We start from the raw sequence: 17457 nt of genomic DNA on the forward strand, positions 1-17457 counted from the left end.
TGTCCCTGGATTTTCCCCCTCTCCTATTCAGTTTAGCTCTGGTATAAATGAAGGCTGCAGTAAGAAGTTTAATTTGTACCCTATACGTACTGGCAAACCATCTAAAGATTGAAGAAAAAGAGATATGATTGAACTACATATTTCTAAAAAAAAAAAATCACACGGGCTTCTGAATGGAAAATAAGTTATAGAGAGGCAAAGGGCAGAAAAGGGTCCACATAAGAGGCTGTTAAAATATAAGAGGCTGTCAAGGTACGGGACCAGACTACGGAATAAAGATAGAAAGTGGACAAATTGGATGGCTTGTATTGTGTTCAGTAGCTTACAGAGGTAGTTTTTAAATCAAGGTACAATAAGCAAAGAACTAATTATAATGTAAATTTATTTCACAGGACAGTTCATCTTTACCTCCGAAGGTGCTGCTCTTGTTACCATGAGAATTGTATAGATCTGGAAACTGGGTTCGCAGAGTGTAAGATAGAATTCTAACTCTTCCTCATGGCCTCCAAGATGTGTTCTAGCTTTACTGCATTATATTATGTCATAAAATAATTAATTAGTTGTCATTTAACTAAATATGGAAGTATATTACACTATCGTGACTATGAATCCAGCTATATGTACATGCCCTGTGTTCAATGATAGACTGTAAATTATATTTTGTTGGTGGTGATAGGTTTTTTTTTTTTTTTAGCTCTTTTCTCTTTGTTCCATTTATTTATTTATTCATTTTACATCCTGATCACAGGATGTAACTCTCCCTGACAAGTCACATGTCCCTCTTGTGATGCGTTGTGTCCTGCTTCAGACTCCTTGAATTTGCTTTTTCATTTTAAATTAATTTATTTATTCACTTTACATTCAAATCATAGCCCCCTCTCTCCTCTATTCTGGCTCCATCCTGTCTCCCACTTCCCCCTATCTCTCTTCTCCTACCCCTCAGAAAACAAGAGCCCCACCACAACCAACTCACCACAGCACATCATTCACATTAGAGCTAAACACATCCTCTTCCACAATGATCTGGCAAGGCAACCCTTGCAGGGGGAAATGATAGAAAAGCAGACAACAGAATCCTTGTCAGAGACAGCCCCTGTTCCATTTACTAGGGGACCCACAAGAAGACCAAGCTGCCTATCTGATATATATATATATATGGGGGCTACGTCCAGTCCATGCATGTTTTTTTGGTTGGTTGCTTCAGTCTCTTCAAGCCCCTATGGCCTAGATTAGTTGCCACTGTTGGTCTTCTTGTGGAGCTCCTGTCCCCTCTAGGTCCTTCTACCTTTCTCCTCACTCTTCCACAGGGCTCTCTGTGCTCAGACCAATGTTTGGGTGGGAGTCTCAGCATCTGTTCCATCTGGTGCTGGTGGAGCCTCTCAGAAAACAACTATGCAACCAGATGTGGTGGCACAAGCCTTTAATCCCAGGACTCAGGGGGCAGAGGCAGGTGGGCCCTTGTGAGTTTGAAGCCAGCCTGACCTATAAAGGGAGTCCAGGACAGCCAAGTTACACAGAGAAACTCTGTCTTGAAAAGTGAAAAAGAAAGAAAACAGCTATGCTAAGCTCCTGTCTGCAAGCACAACAATGTCCTTAATGGTATCAGGAGTTGGCTTTCTCCCATGGAGTGTACCTCAGGTTGAGCCAGGCATTGGTTGGACATTCCTTCAATCTCTGCTCTGTCTTTATCACTGCACTTCTTATAGGCAGGATAAATATTGGGGCAAAGTTTCTGTGGGTGGGTTGGTGTTCCCCTCCCTCCACTAGGAGTCCTGTCTGGTTAGTGGGTGAGTATATTGCCAGGAGTGGTAAAGCTGTGTCATGAGGTAGAGTTAGTGACAGTTTGCTGAGAAAGCACGAGATTGATTCCCTAAATGGTTGTACAAGTTTGCACTCCCAGCAGCAATGGAGGAGAATTGTTCCACATCCGTGCCAGCATGTGCTGTCACTTGAGTTTTTGATCTTAGCCATTCTGACAGGTATTAGATGGAATCTCAGAGCTGTTTTTATTTGCATTTCCCTGATGACAAATGATGTTGAGCATATCTTTAAGTGTTTGTCAGCCATTTTATATTCCTCTGCTGAGAATTCTGTTTATTTGGTTTGTTGGTGTTTAATTTCTTGATTTCTTGCCTTTTCGACATTAATAGTTGACATAAAATCTCAGTCCCTTTCAAATCCCAAACTATAACAGTGCTTTGTAAAAATGAGGCGCTGTTTTATAGTGTTTCGAATATTATCAGTAATAATTTTTCAATGCTTCTAGAGACTTAAGTGCTGTGTGCACTAAGCTAAAACAGTTCCCAGTTAACACTGATTTATATTAGTATTCATCCATAGAACTAATCTGCCACCTGAAATGCAATACTAATAAGTCAGTTGTCAATGTATAATGGTAGATATGCAATTAAGATTAATTCTTAGAGACACTTCCTTGAATACTACTGTTTAGGATGTTCAAATCAACCTTGCAAGGTGAATAATTGCATAGAAAGTAGACAATTTGAGCTTGGAAATATTCTTCCCATAATTGTAGAAGTATTTGGGGAGCATCAAAGACATTTTTTCTCAAAAATTCTAATTTGTTAGTAATGGGGATTTTTAAAAATACCTTTTGAACTCTTTCTGTGAGCTGATACTTTTGACCCTGAGAGTCTCTGGGCAAAGAGATTGATCTTCATTAAGTGTCAGTCAGACAAGAGTGCTAATATTAAATTCAGAGAAATGGTCCTATGTAATTAGCTGGCTGGAAAGGCAATTAAGGAAGTATCAGACACTCTCCCACAATCTACTCAACAGCCAAAGAGCTGGTTAAAGGATATCACTTCCTAACTTTATCGCTAACAACGGGGTTGCAGCCACACCATAAAATAAAACCTGTTTTACTGATATGAAGACTAGTCAATCCTAGTTTTCCTCAGCTATGCCCCTAAAAAACATTCCTGCCTTTCAGCCGTTCACATCACACACACATACATCTTACAAAGTGTCTCGATATCCAAAACTAAAAAGACTTCAAGAGCTTAGGCAGAAACAACGGCAGCAACAGGAAATTCTCAGGAAAATTATAAAGAGATTGCTAATTGTGCTTGCCTTAAAAAAAGATATGGAGCTATCACATTGACTGGATATTAAACAAAGACAACAGATACCTGGTGATTTCATCAACAAGCAGAGTTCTAGAAGCTTCCTTGCCTTAGAAGACATTAAAAATCACTGCCTTCTACATTTTAGGATCCATCTAGCAATATTCTCCTACTTTGTCAACAGCTAAAGCCTTCTATAACAGAAGTAAAAAGCTAGACACAGTATGAATAAAAAAACATAAAAACAAGACACTTATAAAATAAAGAATCCTGAAGCCAATAAAGATTTTAAAAGATGTTCAATGATATTGAAGCATGATGGAAATAATGAATATTAAAATTTTCTAGAAATAAGATGCCATTTTAAACATTTTCATGGACGCACACACACACACACACACACACACACACACACACACACACCACACTTACTTTCCCAGTACTAAAATATATGTGGATCCAGAATTTATGCTCATTGTAAAAGGGAGTTTAATTTTGTAAACTCACCATGGAGAAACAGTTTGGCATTACATCTTCAAGTTGAACTCCCACTTACACTAAGATCCAGAATAATCCACTCCTTGATATACACGCAAAAGAAACTCTTGCACATTTACAGCAGGAAATTTGGGCCAGAATATTCACAGCAATACAATCTTGGAAACAAGTGAAGAAAAAAAAAAAGAAAGAAAGAAAGAAAGAAAGAAAGAAAGAAAGAAAACCCTACTGCCAACAGAACAGATGAATAAGCCACTTCGTATGCAATGCGAGCATCACATAACAAATGAATGAAGACCAATAGCACTATGCAACAAAAAGAATGAATTTTAACAATGCATCATTAAGTCTAAGGCAAAAGTTTATGTATATCAACTTAAAGACACATGTTTTAACTATACTTTAAAAATATAGATAACCTAAAACACCCATTAGAGAAACGCTTTGAAATGAAGCCACAGAATAACAGGATGGGGAAAGATTAAATATGATGATAGCATTGAAGAAATATATAATAAACTGCAACTTCCTGTTAAGGTCTGCTCTTTAAGTGCTGGCTAATTGGCATGGTTATTATACCTTAGTAAATAAATGGATGGGTGTATGGAGAGACAGCTATATATGGGTTATAGAAATGTATTATTAAACAAATGTCATCGTGTGTGTACCTAAGGTATCTTAAAATAAATATATTTTTAAACACCTAGAATATAAGGCAACAATATTTAATGATATACAAATGCGAGCTAAAAGGTTTTTATATAAAATCTGAAGACCCATTCAAGCTTTACCTAAAACCACAGCAATTTACTAATACCCTATTATCTATATTTGATATGACCTGTTTCAGAAAATACCAAATGCAGTTTTATGCTCTTTTTTATTGCAGAAGAGGCCATCAGATTACATTATAGATGGTTGTGAGCCACCATGTGGTTGCTGGGAATTGAACTCAGGACCTCTGGAAGAGCAGGCAGTGCTCTTAACCACTGAGCCATCTCTCTAGGCCCCAGTTGTATGTTCTTATTCCAAAGAAAATGTAAAAATCTGATAGCACTAGTGTGTTTGTTTTCTTAAAAACTTGGGTTAACTGATCTTTCTTCCATATGCCCCTTCTCTCCATTCCAATATGGATCTATTTTACCAATAATACAAAAAGAATTTGATATTTCTAATCTTAAAAGAGTAGCTTTCCATATATTCCAAATATTTCTTTCCACATTGTTTAAAAATACCCTTTCCATATTTATATTTCTGGGAAGAAATCAGTACATACTGCCCCAAACCTTCTTTCTGTCCCCTTTAGCCTCTGCTGTACTCTGATTCACTGAATTTTTTGTTGGTACCTTTAGTTTACCCCTAACAAGTCCATTGTTCTCACCAACTTTAAGAGCTATGATTCCTCTCCCATTTTTAAATCTAAGTTCTATTTCATGAAATGCACTAATATCTTATGTTGTATTTTAGCCTGAACCCTCAAAGTAACAATCAGTGAGTATATCTTTTGCCAAAGGTTTTTAAAAAGCATTCACCATTTTTCTATTCATTTGTACAAATACTCCAAGTAAATGCATGTTCCCTCTCCTCTCTCTCTCTCTCTCTCTCTCTCTCTCTCTCTCTCTCTCTCTCTCTCACGCACACACACACACACACACACACACACACACATACACACTTTACCCATGCCTACCATACCAAAAAATGTTTTTATCAAAGTCACCTAAGTCACACACATCCTAAATCTAGTTGTCAATTTAAGTTCCTGTCTCTATTGATCTGTTCATTGAAAACTATCATTTTTCATAAATTGCGCAAACCTTCTAATTCTCCTACTAACCAATCACAGACTATTCCTGCTCAGACTTCCTGGGCAGAAATCACTCCTCCTAGTTCCATGCCTCTTAACATTAGAGTCATTCAGAGCTCAGTATTTGTGCATTTTCTCTATCATCTTTAATCTCTTGGAACCTCTGTGGTCTTAAGAACTGAAATACCATGTGTGTTGACATCCATAGTTCCACTCAGTTCCAAGACACTCGCTTTGGTATTTAGGAAGCATGAATTTATTAAATGTGCATGTAAGTCATTTATCCATGCCTCTAAAGGGTTTCTACTATCATGCTGATGGTTGTATTCCTTTAGATATTCAAGTCAAAACTTTACTCAGTCTCATTTCTTTTATTTCTCACAAACCCTGCATTATAACTGTCATCCTTCATCTTAAAAAACAAAGCATAAGAAGACAACCAAGTCTTAGATCCACAGATCATTCTGCCACTTGTTTGAACAAAGTGTTAATCATATGCAACCTGATTGAGTGTGAAAAACTCCAAGCCATACATGTTTTTGTGCTTAACACAGCATTCCTGGTGAGCCTTTTAAAAACTCAACAATCCAGCATCTGCCCCTGATAAAATCCCTCTAGTCATTTCTGGTCTGACTTGGAATAAATGCAAAGTCTACATATCTCCCTTCAAAACTTTATACAACCTCATTTTTTTTTTTTTTTTTTTTTTTTTTTGCTATTGCCCCTTCATCAGCAATTTCATCTGCACTGCACCAGTCCGCATGACTTCCAGACTTCACGGGATTGCCCCTAACTTTCCTACTCACCAGAAGCCCCCACGCGAGATGGGCCATATGTTCTTATCCCTCTGTGACCAATGTTCAGCTGTCACCTTACCAACAAACCCTCCCTAACTGTGGAGTTAAAACCACCACCACCCTTGCTTTATAGTCACAGTCACCAGACGTACTGCACAGTTCACTTGTTTTATGTCTCAGTTTCCTCCCTCTTCTACTAGCAAGTGAGCTTGAGAGGAAACTTGGACAGTACCCATAACTTTAAACACCACACTTGTTCAAATTCTCAGAATAGAAACCATGGGACTATTTTTACTTTCCTTGATCATTCATATTAAATGTATCATTTTTGTGCAGTTAAAATCCCCAAAATATCTTATCTTTGGCCATTTATGTCCATCCTTCCTACATCTACGTCATTCCATGAGACCATCTATGTAATGGAAAGGAACAACAGCAGCAGCAACAGCAGCAGCAGCAAAACCCTGAAACACAAGTTTCATCATGTGTCATGCAGTTTCTTCTGTTTCTAAACCTTTCTTTACTCATCAGGAAGACAGGTCCTTTTGCTACCTAGGTCATGGTAAATTAATGCTTCACCTAAAGAACTCCAGTGGCTCCCATGTTTACTAAGAGAATCATCCAGAACCCTTTATAGAAGCCCCCACACGCCTTTTGTGACCTGTCTTCTGCTTACTATCTCGATCTATTACTCTAATATTCCTGGCCTTACTTTCAAACAGGAAGGGTACCAGAAACCTTCCATTCTCAGAATCACACAGCTCTACTGTCCACGTTTTCACATTGTGTTTTTTGTTTGGTGAGTTAGTTTGGTTTTGTTGGTGATTTCCTTGCCCAGCGATCCTTCTTTGCCTCCTGGCACCCATTTGCTATCAATTTGAAGGATTGTATTGGCCGTCATTTCTATGTAGACTAGTTTTTCTTTCCCACTTTCTCTCTTGATGCTACTAAATTATTCTTCCACATTATCAGTTACTTATTTGATCTTTGCTACTTTCATCTCTTTGTATTGCATAGAGGTAAAGTCCATGAGGACCAATTTTGGTGCCAAATCCTGTCTTAGGAACTGCACATTACTCCTTCTATTTAATACTGTAGTTGCACACTGGTATAACAAATTAATCAATGATCATTAATTACAGTTTGACATTCAATTAAATCTAGCACATGACACAGGAACCTCAGATTGAGACATAGACTGTCTACAAACTTCACAAGAACAGTTAGGTTTGTGTCAGAGTTCACCCAACTGAATATGAGTTTCCATGCTCACTCCTCCATTTTAAATAGTAATAAAAGTCTGTGATAGACAAGTTCTTATTTTTTTCTCCTTTGGATGTTATAACTGCTTATTTGTCCTTAACCAAGTAACAAGAGTAATGCTCAGGACAACCTGACTCTTGATACACGGTACTATGCAAGGATGCTTCAGAAATGGGCATATCACCAGCTGTCTTGACTGAAGACTTGATGAAGTGGTGTGAGTTGTGACTTTGTCAAGTAGTAGCTTTAGCTGTTGTGGACAATTCAACGGGAATTCTCTCAACCTCTCTGCTAGCACAGGCATGCTGCCTGTGCTGGACATCCCTGTTTATCTTAGATAATCTTATCAAGTATTGTACATGAAAATAGTTTTAAGGTCATGAAGAACTCCAGTAATATGAAATCCTACTACACTAGTGAGCAACCTTGTGAAATTGAAGGAGGTCTTCTGTTTCCATATGCGAAAGGTTATGGAAGAAGATCTAAAGCAACCACCTATATTTAAAGTATTGATCATTTGACATTATGTGCCTTCAGGCTTGTTATGTGTGCCTTAGGTAAGTAGAAAATGGAGAAGACAGGATCCCTAGACTGTCTTCCTGTGGTCAGCTACTTAGTTTTAAAAAGCCGCACAGCTGTGTCCAAAGTGGACCAGAGATAGAAGGAATGAGTCCCTAGTTTCTCTGTGACAACGTCAATATGGGTGCCACTTCTAAGCAGGAGCTAGGCACGTCAGCATCATAGGTACTGGCTCATCAGGAGCTGAGAGACTTCTGCCTTTCAGAAGTGCATTCCAGCTGCGCTCTACTCTTCTCACCTTTCCCCTTGCTGGAGAATGTGCAGACAAGAGAGAGGAGTTCCTGGAGGGATGAAGAAGAGAGAACCATTCCAGTTCCCTTTATCTCCCACTGCAAGCTGTGCTACTGAGTTAAAAATACATAATTTGGTTTCCAAATCTATTTCAACCTCTGCCTGGCCTACTGAGTAGTCACAAATCATCCGATTTCAATTCACATCTTTGCTTTCAGCTTTATTTTAAATGGAACACGGCTAAGTTGTATAAACAGATAAAAAGTAAATGTCCCACAAAGAGCAGAAATGGGATTAAAGGAAGCAGGAAGTCAATCCATATTTATAGTGTACTGCGGTCAAAATCTGAATGGTTTTCATCTTATTTTTAAAATGTCAAACTTTCCACAAAGTATAAAATGTCAAGTCATAGAAGAGGTGAAAGTTGTGCATATAGAATTATGTGATGACAGTAATGCTTCCTTTTACATTCAGCATTTCACAATTAAGTGTTCATGTAAACAGATAATTCATGTCCTGCAGGTGATAATTCTCATCCTTCCATCCGATTTGGAATGCTATGTGCTTACAGAGAATGGCCCATTTCTGAAAAGTTATTCATCTCACCACAAGTATCTATGAGTGGAGTGGAAAACATCCCTAACATTGTGCTTTTGTGGTAACTTCGTTGGTAATTAATTACCTGCTAAGACTCAAAGCAGGATAACTGCACCTCTGCCCCCAAATGGCTTAAAACAATGGCCAGGCCAATGATTCAGCCCACTCAGCAATGCCAAGTGAAATGGCTGATGGAGGCCTTAAGACACTATCAGCCTTATAGTTGACCCAAATCTAGCACTGGTATTATGGTCTACCCAGTGTTATGGGAGATAGTACATGGTAAAAATGCTACTGTGAAGTAGATTACTTTCTTCATTTTTATAAGTTGTCTCACAGCCAAGAGAACATATTTTTACTTTCAACACATACTAATAAAGTCATATAGATCCAGTTATAAATTGTGCTTTCATTTATGAATATTTAAGGTACATATGAGTTATATTTTCCCTACTTTTGTATTTGAGATGTGAGTTTAAAACCCTTTCTGGGAAAATAAAGCCTCTTTCATTGATGTTATGTAGATTCAAGTGGTGTCACATTATCCAGAGACTTCTTCACAAAACTATTTTTGGTCTAAAATGATAATTTCCTAGTCACTTATGAGAGCTCATACTTTGACAAATGATTCACTTCTCTAATGAAGTCTCTTTTCAGATTTGCATGTAGTGTGGGCAACCTATACCTGAAGAAGCAACATGGAACCAACGTGGAGAGACTTCCATCTTTCCCATCCATCTTTATCACTGTCAGGACACAGAGAACCAAAGGGATCCCCTCTATAGAAGTTTTGCCATAAAATCTAGAGAAGAAGTAAGTTGGAATGCAGGAAACCAGATCTCAGTCTATTACTAGTGTGTTATGTGCCCCATCCAAATCCTCCCGTGTCTTTAGTGTCCCCATCTGTCTTGTCCTCACCCCATTCTATCAAATTCTATCCCATAATTATTTCTCACTCAGTCCACACTCCTTCTATCTCATACCCCATGTGTTCTCCACTCCAGGATTCTATTTTATCTGTTCTCCCACTCTCTCCCTCCTCCACAGCCTCAGTTGAAGGCAGAGAGCACAGTTCCCTGTGCTTTAAGTTCACCTTTTACTCATCACACCACTCCGGGTGCGACATCTCAGTGTTGTCCTGTGATTACAAAATGCCACCAGGGTTCAAGTCCGTAAACTCAAGTGAAACCAGACTAACTTTCCAAACCCGTCAAGTGGGGATAGCAACAGCTTTTTGGAGCAGCTGTGAGAGTTAAGAGTAATGTACGTGGAATGCCAATCTAGTTGAAATTAGCTAAACAAGCACAACAATAATGGTTGACATTGTTCTATCAGTGCAAGAATACTGGCTACTTTAGGTCAGAGGCCTTCTTGTTTAACTCATTTACAGAAGAAAGAGCAAGGGACTTTGCATTCAGAAGAGCAAAATAAGCCAAGCAGGTTCTCAGCAAGTCACTCCTCCTTGATGAACCAGACTAATAGGCTGCCTGAGATGAATTCTATCTGATTTTGATGCACCCAGTGCCTAGCAGTAGCTTGCCATATAGATACCCATTGAGTATGGAAAGGAAATATGGTATGAAACCAAAAGTGCTGTGAACACATGTCTCTATTACACACTCTACTGGTATGGACTGAAGGAGGAAATAAAGCCAATCACCTCTGAAGTATTAGAGAAAACCAGAAAACCAGCTCCACAAACAAAGTGAGAAGACAGCTGGAAAGGACTGGGCTCCCCAGCAGAGGAGCCAGCTTCAGCTTTGTGCCCCAGATTCCTGTCCTGGGCAGAACACAGGGTGAACCTCTGGCAGAGAAAGACACACACACACACACACACACACACACACACACACACACACACACACACACACACACACACACACCTGCCTCTGGAGCAACAATGTACATGGGCAAAGTGGACAGATATAAAGTGCTCAGGCTCAGAGAAGCCAGGCAGTCACAGTGCAGCAGCTCTGAGTTCATTTTTTACTTCCCAGCCTCCCCCACCCTGCAGTCAGGTCTCAAGAGGTAATTAGTGTGGGGGAGGCCAAGCTCCTGAGGGGGCGGGGAGATGGGAAAGTACGGGTGGAGGCGGTCTTCTTGTCATAGGTCTCTCTAAGGAGAGGAAAAGAGAAAGGGGTGGGGGAGGCGCTCAGGAGAATGACTGGTTTTCATTTTTGCACGTGAGGCATACCTAATGATATTTCCACAAAATAGACAGGCAGACCAGAGACGGACAGACAGAGCACACTTGCATGTTTTGAAACAATCCGTACCCCCAAATCCAGGACGCAGCCTGTTGTCATAACCATCCAGCAAACTGTCCAGGATACGGGTAAAATTTTCCGGGCACAATTTCTCGTCCTTTGAGTTCTGTCCTGGGGATTCGTTTAAACTGCAAGTGCAAAAATAACGGGGGTGGAAAAGACTATTTTAAGAATGGATCTGAGAACAGGTGGAAAAGGGTTGCCTTCTAGGGAAAGAGTGGCTGGCCTTAAGCTAAAGGAGGGTTGGGGGTTGGGATGTGAAGAACCGAAATGGTCAGGAAAATAGTACCCCTTGCCAGCACGCACCCCCAGATTGCAAGTGCCCCCAGGCAGCATGTACCCTAGCACCAAGCTTCCTGAACCCGACTTTCCAGTGCTCTCCCAGTCTATTAGGTCAAGGGAAGCTTGGCTTCAGCCCATGGAACACTAAAGACAGGAAGATGTGGTTCACTCAGGGAAAGATGAGTGGCCAGAGGGGTGCTGTAGATCTGGACACTTGTCCACCTTTCCCATGCACGCCGTATACCCTAAGACCCCCCTCCAGAACTCACCAAGCCGCCAGGCACAGGACGTGCAGGAGGGCGAGGCTGACCCCGGAGCACAGCGCAATCGCGGGTACCTTCTGGACAGAAACCATCTTTGCAACATGCCATACTTTAAGCCTGTTCACGTTTCCAGGCTCTCGAGATGCCCTGTGCAGGGTGCGAGGAGAGGGCAGAGTGGCTCCCGCGGCGTGCGCACATTCGCGCTCACACTCGCCCGCGCTCCACCAGCATAGCCGCGGTGGGCGTGTGTGTGCACGCGGCCAGGGGAGGCGGGACCTGCGCGCCCGCCCCCTCCCTCGCCGCTTGCGCCCAGTGCCAGCAGGAGCCCAGCGCTCAGCTCTGCATCTTGTCGAGCCTGCTCGCGGATGAACTTGGGAGCTCCTAGCACGCGAAGCTAGGCAAGTTTATTCCAACCTGTAACTCAGGGGACACTACTCAAGGTCCTTCGTCTCTGCTCCAGAGTCAGCGATTCCATAACCCCAAGCGGGTCCTCTGCCACAGGACGCGGCTGACATCTTTTCTTTCTGCTGATCCTCCTCCCTTCACCATGGTTTTTGGCTGGAAACAATGAAGCTCCTTTCTCATAGGTTGTATGAAGACTTGCCTGTGCCCACTGCGGAGGACGTAGGTGGAGAAAGGGCGGGATGACAGGAATTGCGGGGCGTGGCGGTGGGAGGGAGTGAGGAAGAGAGAACACTTGTGGGAACAACAGCCTTTGGGGCTAGCTTTTAGGGGCCAGGAAGATGGGCTGCCTGATTTTTCCTACGAACCTGGGTGGACTTCTGCCAAACTTTTGAGAAGTTACTGGAGAATACTGTCAAGGCATGTGTGGAGATACTGTTTCAGGGATAACAAATGTCTTTACTTTGTTTTACATCATTCGGCACACACTCAGACCTCCCCCTTGTCACTCTACCTAGGAGCTACAGGCATAGAGACCTGAAACTCCTTAAAAACACTTCTCTTTCAGAATGGAACTGATTGAATTCCAGAAGTCGGTTGCTTTATGAAGGAGACTAAGGTGGTTAGGTAGGAAAGAAAGAGAGGGAGGGGGGATGGGGGCATGGAAGGATGGAGGGAAAAAGGGTGAGAGGGTTGGAGGGAAAGAAGGTAGGTTGAAGGGAGGGGGGAAGAGAGAGGGAAGGAGGGGGGGAAACACCAAAGCAGAATACCTTTAATGGTTTATGGAATAAAAATGAATATTTAAAACAGGCCTTTAAAAAACACTAATTAATTGAGGGGGGTGCCCTTTATATTAATACGATGCACAGGACTATTTCTATATAAACTAAGTAACTTCCATAATATTGGGTCTGTGGAACCCGACACAGCTTGTGTTCTATTCACAATGCTAATAACTGACTAGTGTGGTCCTAGCATATAGAAAAATTAGAAAGGCGCCCAAGGGGGGGGGGGGGTTGCAGAATTGATTCAACGCTTAATATTTTTTTCTTTCCAAAGGAAGGCAGAACAGTGCCTGCAGAGGGGAGTCTGCATTTGCAAGGCTGCCTTTTGAAATGTATTAGACCCCCACAATTCCCCACCTGACATACTTCTCCTGGTGACTGAAACTCATGCTGAGTGTTGTCCTTCCTCTGCGTTTATCTCTTGTTACAGCACAGGGTGCATAGCACATCAATAAATATGACTGGACAAATTATCAGTGACGTCCTTAGTCAGAGATCTATCTTACCAATTCTGGTGAAATTTAAATGCTTTCTTTTAGGAAAACAGCGAATGAATCCCTGTATACCACAAACGTGCCATGAAAGCGTTGTGCCCACACATTGTGTATCATAAATACAATGCTCACTGTGTTGTTGCTGTAGTATCCATTGACCAGCAGTGGATTGCCAGACCACGCAGTAGTTCATTTCCTAGTCATTTCTATAATAGTTGTGTCACATCTCAGCTAGCCTGTAGGACTGCCCCCTAATCCGGGGACTTTAACAGACTCTAAGCCACAAACATTTCATGATATCAGTGGACACTCTTATACAAGCAATTATTTTGGTCATATACTTGTCACAGGCTTAGTTGTTTTAGTGTGATTATTTGAAAAAGAAATAAATGTTGGGCAGTGTCTGCATCCTACCTGAGCAATATCTGCACATGGAATTTACAAAGTCAACGTTCTTGGGGAATTTGAATTACTAAATAGATCGCGTACTTATCTTTAATTGGGTTGGGCACTGTCACCTCACTTTTGTGCTAATGCTCTCTAACTTCCCTCAGTCTTTTAGTAGGAAACATCCTATTTCCAATACAAACTTTCTATTCATTTGAAAATCTGATGTTTTCCAGGGAATAGGAAGAATATATTTTAAAGGCCAGTGAACTTCAGCGGAATCACTAACTAGTCTGTCTGCCATTCCATAAATGGCTACTAACAGAGGACACATGTTTTGCTGGAACCTGAGTAATTAAATGGGTTCACAGTAGGCATAGATGGTGTTGTGCTGGTTACTTTTATAAAACACCATGATGGGACAATTTACAGAAGGCTGAGTTTATGTGCACTACAATTCCAGGGGCTTAGAATGGTGGCAATGTAGAGGCAGGGCAGCTGGAGCAGGAAGCTAAGAGCTTACATCTTGAACCTCTAGGAAGAAGCAGAGGGAGGGAGAAACAACTGAAATGTCATGTCTCTAGACACTTAAACCCACCCCCTGTGACATACTTCCTCCTAAACATCCCAAACACCTCCAACTTGGTACCAAATATTCAAATGCTAGAGTCGGTGGAGGACACTGTCATTAAACCCATCACAGAACTACACCAAAAATCTGTAATTATTTGTGTGTAAATATTCTATATGGTTTTTACAGAGTACTAACTCTTAGAATGAGGATTCCCTTAACTGTGTTAATAAATCCATGTGGTGTAGAAGTACATGTCCAAGTTTCTGAAGAAAGCAGTTATCATGTTATGTATAACTCAGTGTCAACTGGCAGTAGCTAGTGGGGAAATTTTTAAGCATCATCCACAGATGCTGAAAAAAAATTGAAGTTGTTGCCAAGTCACTATACTAAGAAATCTCGTACCTATTTCAAGGACCATTAAAGTACCCTAATTATTTCATAAGAAAGCATGTAGAGTGTTTTTTAATTGTTAATAGGAGAAGATTATAAGCAAATCAGTATTTAGTGGGGAAATAAATGAGGAACTGTGTGGCAGTGGACATAGAGCATTATGATATAACAAATTGTCTCAATTTAATCTAGCTTATAGCTCTGGAGACTTAAAATCAGGGTAGCATAGCCTTGGCTCTAGTAAGGACCCTGTTTGCTCCATTGCAAGGTGGTGAATGGTATCCTAGTGGAAGCTTAGGAAAGGGGCAAGTCACATGTGACAGGAAGCCAAAACAAACTGAGGACAGCCAGTCTTAGGCTTATTTTTTCACCACCCTTACCAGATTCCTACAAAAATTTCATGAATCTCTTTGAAAGAGAAAGCCTCAAATAACCTGTGTTTTGGAGTAGGCTTCTGCCTTTTAAAGGTTTTGCCACTCTCATGACACTGGGGACCAAGTTGTAAACATACAAACCATTGTGGAGCATGCTCAAAGCAAAATCTATACTTCTATAGCAATTAAAATAAAGAAGATCACATCTATCTACCTGTCTATCTACCTATCCATTTACCAAGAGATATTTGGCATAATGTATGCAAAATAGATGATATAAAAAAACTTTCAAGAAGATATTCATTTAAAACAAGTAAAGTGAAAAGTAACACTGAGTAGTTCATGGGCATAAATCTAGGCACTTGAGAAAATTTACATGAAAAGAAAAAAACATAAAATTTTAGATAGTAAATATCTGTGAAAGAAAAGAAGAATGAATAAAGATGAGGATCTTTGCCTGCTTTGACTATGCAATGCCTTGTTTCAGTGAGGAAAAAGAAAAACATATCTGACGCAAATAAGAAAAATGTTAGCATTTTCCAGAGGCAGTGGCAAAGATTTGAGTGTTCAGTATTTGCTGAGGCTTTCTGTTGTTGTTTTGGTTTTGGCTGGCTGGGTACTGTTGTTTTGAACAATTCTTGATGTCAAACAAAGCAATATAAAACTTGCTGTTTTAAGAACATGACTTACAATGGTCTCTCACAGAATTTGTAGTGTGGCTATAGGAATTCTCTATGGAGGTCCATACTTCTATTACAGTTAAACAGTGTCTTTTAGATTTATATAATGGGCACCTAGATGTGTTTTCTGAAACAATTGGGGAAGGGTTGGATGCTAGTTGTATCTCCTCCCTTGTCTGTCCTTTCTGTCTTAGTTAGCTTGGACTTCCTTAGTTAGCTAGATGGTTTACCAATGGTGAGACTCCTTAGATACTGTCTGTCCATCCCAATAGTCAAGCTGAAGCTGAAGACTTAACTAAACCTTCAAATTACAGAGCATCTTTCTATGGGTCAAAGCAGGTTATAGGGTCTAGTAGATATGTACCAAGATAATTCACATTATATAAATACTAAATGGCTTTGGGTGTTCATCTTTGAAGAGTAGCCCTGACTCTATGCATGTTTTAGATATGTATATCATTCTGCAGGGGGTAGGGGGGACCTAAAAACCATTTAATGAATACTGTGTTGGTTAATTTGGGGTCAGTTGGACAATATCATAGTACACATATATCTGGTCAAATACTCTAGATTTTTCTTCAAAAGTTGTTTTTATAGGTAAAATTAAAATTATTCTACAGCCATATCACTCTGAATGAATCTACTCTCATCTGATATGATTAAAACTAAAACCATCAGACACTGAATAAATACGATTACCTCCCAGGCTAAAACTGTGTCTCACCCAATGGATTTGAGATATCTGCAGACAATGACTGACGGCCTTGAAAAAGGGATTCTGCTGTGGTCTTGAGTTGCAATATTATTTCTTTTTAGATGCCCAAGCAGCCAGCAAATTCAACTTAGGTTTGGCTTTTCCAGCTCATGAGTTCTCTCTGTTGTTGTTAAGATAGGATCTCACTATATTGCCTTTGCTGGCATGGAGCACAGTGGATAGACCAGGCTGGCCTTGGATTCTTAGATACTCACATACTTTTGTCTCTCACACTCTGGGATTAAAAGTGCACACCACTGTACCTGACATGAGTTGGTTCTTTAAAGTTCAGATGCATGGGCCTGGGGAGATGGTTCAGTGGTTAAGAGCTTTTACTGCTTTTGCAGAAGATAAGAGTTCTGCTCCCAGAATCCATTCTTGGTGGCTGGCTCACAACTCTTTACAATTCCAATTTGAGGGTTCCAACACCCTCTTGTAGCCTATTTGGGGACATACATATATTCATAAAAAATAAATAAGTGGTTTTAAGTTTGGATGGATAAATGGAAGATGATAGAAAATAGATTATTTATTTTACCCATTGCTTCTATTTCTTTGAAGAATGGTGGCATAAATAACACAGGAATAGCAGGTTAAATATTCATTTAACCTCTTACATTCTGATACTTTTTCAATGTTTTAACTAAATTACATATTTTATTGCTTTGTAATGCCAATTATTTAATCCAAAGATGATCATAAATTTCAAAATATGTTTGAAACTTATAATAGATTATTTTTTATTTATCTTTAAATGATAAGTTTTGTGAAACAGAAAATCAACCATGACATAGGAACATGTATAAATATGAAATATACATACACTACAATTTAGATTCTAAATTAGTCACTATAGTTTAATTTGGTCTCTTTAATATTTTTATTAAATACTGTACCTGTATTATAAAATCTTGGGAAATAAAAACTGCTAGCAAATAGAAGCAAAT

At 40.0% G+C, this 17457-nt stretch overlaps 1 protein-coding gene across 3 annotated transcripts in view; it reads right to left on the reverse strand.

Moving 5' to 3' along the window:
* Window positions 1-12265, reverse strand: part of Gabra4 (gamma-aminobutyric acid type A receptor subunit alpha4) — a 75921-nt gene extending 63656 nt beyond the window's left edge. The window contains exons 1-2 of one of the 3 annotated variants that reach the window (XM_051164810.1): window positions 11677-12218; window positions 11135-11253 (exon numbers count right to left, since the gene is read on the reverse strand). In XM_051164810.1, coding sequence (XP_051020767.1) covers window positions 11135-11253; window positions 11677-11762 — 205 coding nt within the window. In that variant the 5' untranslated portion in view covers window positions 11763-12218. Of the gene's footprint in view, window positions 1-11134; window positions 11254-11676 lie in introns of all 3 variants that reach the window. The other 2 variants (XM_051164811.1, XM_051164812.1) reach the window with 2 other exon arrangements.
* Between the last annotated feature and the right edge of the window lie 5192 nt (window positions 12266-17457).

This window comes from Acomys russatus, chromosome 22, assembly GCF_903995435.1.
Source record: "Acomys russatus chromosome 22, mAcoRus1.1, whole genome shotgun sequence".
Classification (NCBI taxonomy): Eukaryota; Metazoa; Chordata; class Mammalia; order Rodentia; family Muridae; genus Acomys; species Acomys russatus.